General features: G+C 37.4%; 2 protein-coding genes across 2 annotated transcripts in view; one reads left to right on the top strand and one right to left on the bottom strand.

Moving 5' to 3' along the window:
- Positions 1–3,167, top strand: part of LOC122065205 (calcium-dependent protein kinase 17-like) — an 8,556-nt gene extending 5,389 nt beyond the window's left edge. The window contains exons 2-8 of the mRNA XM_042629024.1: positions 95–238; positions 414–566; positions 1,569–1,681; positions 1,926–2,093; positions 2,214–2,341; positions 2,516–2,615; positions 2,908–3,167. Coding sequence (XP_042484958.1) covers positions 95–238; positions 414–566; positions 1,569–1,681; positions 1,926–2,093; positions 2,214–2,341; positions 2,516–2,615; positions 2,908–3,000 — 899 coding nt within the window. The 3' untranslated portion in view covers positions 3,001–3,167. The remainder of the gene's footprint in view (positions 1–94; positions 239–413; positions 567–1,568; positions 1,682–1,925; positions 2,094–2,213; positions 2,342–2,515; positions 2,616–2,907) is intronic.
- Positions 3,168–7,126: 3,959 nt separating this feature from the next.
- LOC122065206 (zinc finger CCCH domain-containing protein 44-like) lies at positions 7,127–7,821 on the bottom strand (the record flags this gene model as incomplete). Its single annotated transcript, XM_042629025.1, has 2 exons — positions 7,127–7,598; positions 7,747–7,821. Coding segments are annotated over 2 exons (547 nt in total), but the record flags the coding sequence as incomplete, so codon positions are not given.
- Positions 7,822–7,925: the final 104 nt, after the last annotated feature.

Genomic DNA, 7,925 nt, shown 5'->3' with positions numbered 1-7,925 from the left:
TTTTTGAATAATGAGCATTAGCATGGAGGTTTCCCAAAGTTGTTAATTAGTTTTCAGTTCAACTAAGAGTTATTTGCTTTAATCCTTCTAACAGGCGAAGTGTTCAAAGACATCGTTGGCAGCGCATATTACATTGCGCCTGAAGTCTTGAAGAGAAAATATGGTCCAGAAGTGGATATATGGAGTATTGGTGTCATGTTGTATATACTTCTCAGTGGAGTTCCTCCATTTTGGGCTGGTGATTTTCTCTTCTTGCACATTTTATTGGCTGCTTTTCCTTGCTTCTATCTCGTACTGCTTTATTCATGACCTGGTAATACTTCACCCACCACTCACCTTCCCAAAAAAAAAAAAAAGAGAAAAAATAAGCAGATGCCTGAATTCATGAAAATCTAACTAAAATCAATGGACAGAGTCGGAGAATGGAATTTTCAATGCAATCTTGCGTGGTCATGTTGACTTCACAAGCGATCCATGGCCCTCAATTTCATCTGGAGCAAAGGATCTTGTCAGGAAGATGCTAAATGCAGAACCCAAGCAAAGGTTGACAGCATTCCAAGTTCTTAGTAAGTATGATTCAGTTCCTCAAGAATTATTGTGTCACATGCAAAACTATATCTTAAGTCAGTTCCATATTACCAGTAAACTGGTTGTTGGCAGTTCAATACACAGATCACTCCCCCCTCCCCAGGTTAATATTTTAAATTGTAGATTTGAAGCCATAGATGTTAAGCTGAGGAAATTGTGTCAAAAAAAAAAAAAAATTTATGTGCCCTTTTAGATAGGCATTTGCTTTTATATATACAACACAAAATTTTAAGCTATTAGGTGGAGAGGTCCAACTTATGAATTCATCTTAGTTTTGAGCCGTATAGTATGTAACCTACTCAAAGCTCTCTGCTGGTCCATTTCTCATGGCTGAAATTAAACTTGAACTGAAATCAAACAGAGTGCCAAGAATTGTCAAATTAGGGTTTCTGGATTTTGAGAACAGCAAAGAGTTGTCTACTAGGTCTAAACCATGGTTGGAATAGTTCTGTTAGGGGGATGAGTTTACACAATCAGTCACAATGCATTGAGGCCTTTTGGTAGGAATTTCTGAGACAAACATATAGACTAGATTTTTAAAAATCAGTAATTGGCAGTTCCAAAGAAATAATAGAACCAACAGTGAAAGCAAGATAAAGATCAAGAAATCAGAGGTCAAATCAAGAATAGATGTAAATTGTCACAAACTGAAGAGTGTAACCCCTACTTGATCAAAGAGTATCATCAAACCAATATTGGTGCAAGAGCGAGATGTTCCATCTGAATGAATATGCCCAATTGCTCATGATCACATTGAAGCAGAAAATTTAGAAGAGTGGCTTTTAGTTGCTGTTTTCCCTATGATGTGCTAACCATAAGCTAATACTTTAAATCAGCCAGGACTAAATTCAACCAACTTTGGCATGTTCTTGTCTTTTTGACCCACCAAATGAAAAATGCATTTTTGAGTTAAGGTCAAGTATTTTTAGCATCGGTTATTAAAGGTTCTACACTTGCTAACCATTTACGGTGATTTCCAGATCACCCATGGATCAAAGACGGAGATGCACCTGATATACCTCTTGATAATGCTGTCCTCAACAGGCTCAAACAGTTTAGAGCAATGAATAAGTTCAAGAAAGTTGCTCTTCGGGTATATTTCATACCTCAAATTTTACCATGCAAAATCTTCATATTTTGAGTTTTCCTAATGAAATAAATTGTAACTCTCAATGATTTAACACAAATAGAATACTATAACAACATTGTACATCTGAGGCTTTCAAAGGTTTGGACATCGACAGCTATCAGCTCTACCTAAAAGATCTTTTAGTCAAAACCATCTAATTCAATGTATTTATTCTGCTGAACTTCACTACTTATTTTGAATTTGGTAGGTTATATCAGGTTGTCTATCAGAGGAAGAAATCCAGGGACTCAAGACGATGTTCAAGAACATGGACACTGACAGTAGTGGAACTATAACACTTGAAGAGCTGAAACAAGGACTCTCCAAGCAGGGAACCAAGTTATCTGAGTATGAAGTTAAACAACTGATGGAAGCTGTAAGTTCCCACAAGTATGATTATTGAGGGAAAAAAATTTCCCTTGAAGTTTTGAGCTATTAAAACCATACAGAATTAGTGGTTCCTTTATAATTTATCACATTTTATTTTTTGAAACAGGCTGACGCTGATGGCAATGGAACCATAGACTACGATGAGTTCATCACAGCAACAATGCATCTGAATAGAATGGATAGAGAAGAGCATCTTTACACCGCATTTCAGTATTTTGACAAAGATAAAAGTGGGTATGTAGCAATAGTAAATTAAAAACCACATCTTGAAATCATGGATAGGCAACTTTTAGCTGTTTTTTGTGGTTATTAAGTTTCTCAAGTCATTGTTTTTTGTGGTTATTAAGTTTCTTGAGTCATTGATAGTACTTTCGTTTTCTTTTTTTTCTTTTTTTCTTTTTTTTTCAGGTTTATTACTACAGAAGAATTGGAGCAAGCTCTCCGTGAGTTTGGCATGCATGATGGCAGAGACATCAAAGAAATCCTTTCTGAAGTTGATGGTGACAATGTAAGCAATAAATAGGCATAACATGAAATGATGCAGCTTTAGTTGTACATATCACCTAGGAACATCTTGTGGGAACTGAATCCTTAATTCATCGAGAAAACACCAAATTAGAACTGAATATTTAATGAAAACTGTGTTTGTTTTTATAAGAAGGAATTAGCAATTGATTCTCAAAACTTGAATGCATAGCTTATATGATCAGAACAGCAAGCAATGGTTATATTACTTATCCAATACTGCATAATTATATATATGAATCTCCGATTCTTAGAAACATTTCTAATCATTGCAGGATGGTCGGATCAACTATGATGAGTTTGTTGCAATGATGAGAAAAGGGAACCCTGATCCAAACCCCAAAAAGCGACGTGACGTATTTGTTTGATGGGGGGGTGGCAATGGTCTATAGCAAGAGAAAAGAAAATTCCAATTGAGATAGTTTTGTGTGTGACATTATATATATAATCTCCCAGATGTTGTCATGGTGGGGAAGTTGTGAATATGTGAAAATTCAAGAATGGGTGATACTCATGTACAATATTTGAAGAGGAAAGGGAGGGGATTGGGGTTGGGGTTGGGGTTGGGGTTGGGGTTGGGGAAGGAAATGAACAGAACCATTTGTAAATTAAAAGGTGATGTAGTTTGATGCTTGTGGGGTTGGTTTGCAGTTTTTTTCCCTCAGTAAACAATGTAACCATCCAGCAGATATAGACTACTAATGCCTAGGAATCCAAGTTCATTTTTCCTTTCTCTCATTTTTTCCCCCTTTTTATCCCTTTCAGCTTTGTGTGCTTGTGTGTGGGAGGGTGGGAGGGTTGGTATTGTATTTCTCCTGTGATTAATAGATACACATATAGGTTATGCAACATGCTTGTTTCCCTGTTTTCTTCCTCAAAAGAAACTGCATCTTAATGGAAAAAAAAATTAAGGGCTGGTCTCGGATCATTCGCAGAATGTTCCGGGAGAATTGTACGGTTGGTAGGTCCAGAGAGCAATTCAAACCAGCCCTCCATACATAGGTGAATGCAGATTTAAGAGTATAATCCTCAGGGGAACCTATATTGGATTGAAACTTCTATCCAGTCCCTTGGTTGTCTCTGGTTATCAATATCTTGTTTTGCCACTTGGTAAATTCGGATTGGACTGAAATTTGACGGATAAACAAAGGACTTTATGTCTCACATATCTACAGATTTTCAGCCCCAACTGAATTGCCACACGGCAGTTATTGGAGAAGGTATTGTTTTAGTTTTGGGGAAGGGGTCTAGTATTGTTTTAGTTTTGGGTGAGGGTGTCCCAAGACCCCACTTCCTTTAAGGCACATCCCTAAGTTGCCCTATACTCATGGTTTAGTGCACAGTATCAGAACAGGTATCAGTTATTCCTAAAACCAATACGATACAGGAACAGATTGCCTATACTGAACAGAAATACCCTTATTTTCCCTTGAAAAAACAGATTTTATGACTTTTTTTAATCCTTGGTCTTATCTTTCAACCGAAAAGATATTGGTCAGCTATTTTTTTTTTCTTTAATGACAAAAGAAAATTAAACACTAGAAAGAATAGAATGTCAAAAAGAAAAGTCATGGCCAAACTCTAATTGTTAGATGTGCTACCAATTCCGATACTTAGGCACCGTTTGATAACATTTTCAGAAGCGTGTTTTTCCATTTTTCTATGCTTAGAAATGGAAAAACACCCCCAAAACTATTTGATAAACCTATTTCGTTTCACATGTTTTTCGAAACATAAATAAAAATTTATTCTTATTTTTGTGTCTAAAAACGGGTTTGAAGAAACAAGTCAGACTTGTTTTTCCATTTCTTTGAACAACTTGTGGGCCAAAACACCGATGGACCCCCGATGAAAAGTTGTATCTCCCAACCTAGCATTTACCTTACTTAGCAGCTTTCCAAAGTTCGAAGATTCTTCAGGGAAACGAGGAGGAATACACTAAATTTTTGCTTTGCTAGTGTAAGCCTTAAATCCACATCCATCGATTCCTCCGTAGATTTCTTTCACTTCTCTCTAGACCTTTATGAATCAATTACTGAATCATTGTTTGGGATTGAAGTTTGAATTCCCCAGCAAAACGTACACCGATCAAAGGAATTTACCCAATGCTACTCAATTCGAGAAACAAGTTTATCAAACACCAAAAAACAAAAACGTGAAAAACCATTTCTTAGAAACAGCAAAAATGTTATCAAACGGTGCCTTAGAACCATGCCTATGCTAGATATTTAACACCATTTAGAAAATTTTAACAGGTTCATGTGGGAAATTGCCAGAGGTGAACTCTTGTGGGGACTATAGGATTTACTTTTTGGTGTTCCAAATTATTAGTTTTTATAATTTTTATAACTTTTTTGGGAAGAGGATTTCTTATCAGCGGCTTATTGAAAAGGGATGGTCATTGGAGTTAGCAGTGGGTTCTCATATTTATCCCGTTCAAAGAGGGGAAATGAATATTTCACCCAACAAAAAAAAAAAGTTGGGGGAAGAGAGATATGAGTTGGTTTTCCAAATTTGTCTTCCCTAATAACTTTATGGATGAGACAGGTTCAATATCCTTTTTTTTTTTTTCCTTATAAAACTATATTATTTTTTCTATAAAATTCAATTCATAAATTCCCAATACTATTCTGACATATTTATAGAGAAAATCTTGTTGTAACAAAAAATTGTGAAAAAAAAAAATCTATAATCTTACCATTTTGGCCGAAAACACTAGTTTTTTAATTAAGATAAATACTATCATTTTACATAGCCAATGAACCCTTGAAAACTATTTTAAATATCCCTTTTGGCCCTGGCCCTGATATAAATAACTTCTGAGAAAAATACAAGGGGGAAATCTTTCTGTTAGGAGAAAGGCACATGTTGTCCCATATTCCACTAAATGATGACAATTGTAAGGCAAGCCTGATTGTAAATCACCTCACCCCTATCTGGGTTCAACTAGAGTGTAATGCCCAACCAAGCAACCACGTTATGCATCCATTGGGCACCAGGCACCGGCCTCAACTGCCCAAATGCATCCCGAGTTGCTCAATTCTACGAAAAAAAAGGTTACTTCTCACTTCACCAAAATGCTTTTATTCGTTTTTCCAAACGAACAGACCTAGAAAGATACTCACTTATAACAACCTAGTCTGCCCAGCCCTTCTTCTTTCAAAGCTTGCTGAAAGCAATTTCTTCAAAAGCGCGAAAAGCAGCCAAGCAAACAGAGGAAACGCCTCAATAAGTAAGACCGGAGGGATAGAGATCACAGAGTAAAAGAAATACATTAACTCTTATCACCAGAATGTGTTGCACGAGCTTACAAGCCTGCTACTCACAGCTCAGATACAAAGGAACGAAGATTTCACTACTCAAGTATGCAATAATACCTCTAAAAAGAGAGAAATAGAAAAGGGGAGTGCAAAAGAAATCGTTGTTACACTCCCTTGCATGCTCTCGTAAGCGGTGCTACAGGTGGAATAAGAGCTGCTTACAAGAAGCTGTAACTCTTGTTGAGCTAGTGCTTGGTGACAAAAAGGTGCACCCATATAATTCCAAACCACCCACCCCACCCTTACAAAATTTTCCTTCTATACTTTATAGTGAAAATTTCATTTCTCTTTCACATCCAAACAAGATGGAACCTTAGAAAAATCTACTTTATTTTTCTTATCGCAGAAAATTAGTTAAAATAAGATAGGCTTTGAACTGTTTTACCTGTCCTATTAGGTGCATGCCACAATCACAACACTGAAGAATTCACTCCACCTATATTTTGCACAAGATTTTATTGAAGTAGTAAAACTGACATGAACATTGCAGCCTGCCAAGGATTGAATAGATACATAATGCAAGACATCAGAACCTGCCATGCATTTATTTCTCCGTAAGGGCAGCATATGATATTATTTGCAACAATATCAAACCCCAAGTACCCATAGATGAGATATATATATATATATATATATATAGTAGTCTTTTTGCAGCACAAAGGCTCCTGGAGAACACGAAATGCAGTTTCCAGTAACTACAAATCATAGGCGTCAACGTCGAGATTTCTGAAACCATACATCAACCAATAATGATCATTCTCATAATATAAAACCTCTTAAGAACTGCTGGAACAAATACAAACTCAACTCCATTAAATTGACTCCATTATCAAAACAATGCATAAACTTCAGTATCTTGTTACTTTGTAACCAATGTAACTCTCAATAGGCAGCAGTTGGGGCTGCCATAGGTGCAGATCGAAATCTTCAATTACCATATATATCAACCTCATCCCTCTGTAGGAGTGATCAGAAGCAAGTTCTTCTCAACGCCAGAGCCATGCTGTCACAAATTCTCCTAAAATAGAACAGGTTCTTATAAAACTGAAATAACAGTTACCATCCACCAGACTGACTAAAACCTCGTTAGAAGAGGCACTCGAAAAATAATAGCCACCATATGCAAGTTTGGTCAGTAAAACCCCACCATGTAGTGCCCATTTAGTAACCTTTATTAATACACCTGTACATTTTCACCAGCCGGACCAGCTGCATAGTTAGCAGAACCATCAATAACTGCAACATCGGGTGGGTTTGGCTCACCATAGCCTTGAGAATTGAAGTTCGAACTTCCCACCGTATCTGAGTTTGTGAAGCTAGAGTCCCCACCATTGAATCCAGGAAGACCTCGTGGGATGTTCCCTCGAGAATGACTGTTCGGCGGCCGCAGATCTTTCTCCCCATGCGCAAAATGACATTTGTCACCAAACCTGCAACCCTCAGGAGTGTTGTACCTGTTGCAAAGCTTTGTTTTGTAGCCACTAACCATGCCAGTTGGGTCCCCCATGGGCCCCATCTGTTTCCTCTGAGAAGCAGTAGCTGAAGCAGCTGAGAGAGATACTACAGGACTTAGACCCAACGAACTGAGACCCCCTGGTATATAGTGCAGGAAGTGGCAAGATTCACCAAATGGGCAACCTGAAGTACTGTCAGAAGACATGAAAATGGTAAATACAAAGCCTTTAACAACAAAACAGAGAAGGAAACAACTTTGGTCTACATGGGACGGTCTACTTTGGAGAATCAGCCCACCACCAGGATATATACTTAATGAGTTCCAAAAGTTTCAACTACAAAACTGCCCCAATCAGATCACTGTACTCGTTGAATCCATGCTGTTTCCCTGAACTGTATATTATTATATGGAATCTGAAAGAATGCAACAGACCAAATGGTCGACTTTATCCAATAGTAAATTTTCTTGGATTGGGGGGAAGGTTAGGTGGGACCATTAACAGGAGGATCCAAAGAAT

The sequence above is a fragment of the Macadamia integrifolia genome, unplaced genomic scaffold, assembly GCF_013358625.1.
Source record: "Macadamia integrifolia cultivar HAES 741 unplaced genomic scaffold, SCU_Mint_v3 scaffold1922, whole genome shotgun sequence".
Classification (NCBI taxonomy): domain Eukaryota; kingdom Viridiplantae; phylum Streptophyta; class Magnoliopsida; order Proteales; family Proteaceae; genus Macadamia; species Macadamia integrifolia.
The sequence above is the reverse complement of the archived record's forward strand: the minus strand, read 5'-3'. Positions and strand labels throughout refer to the sequence as shown.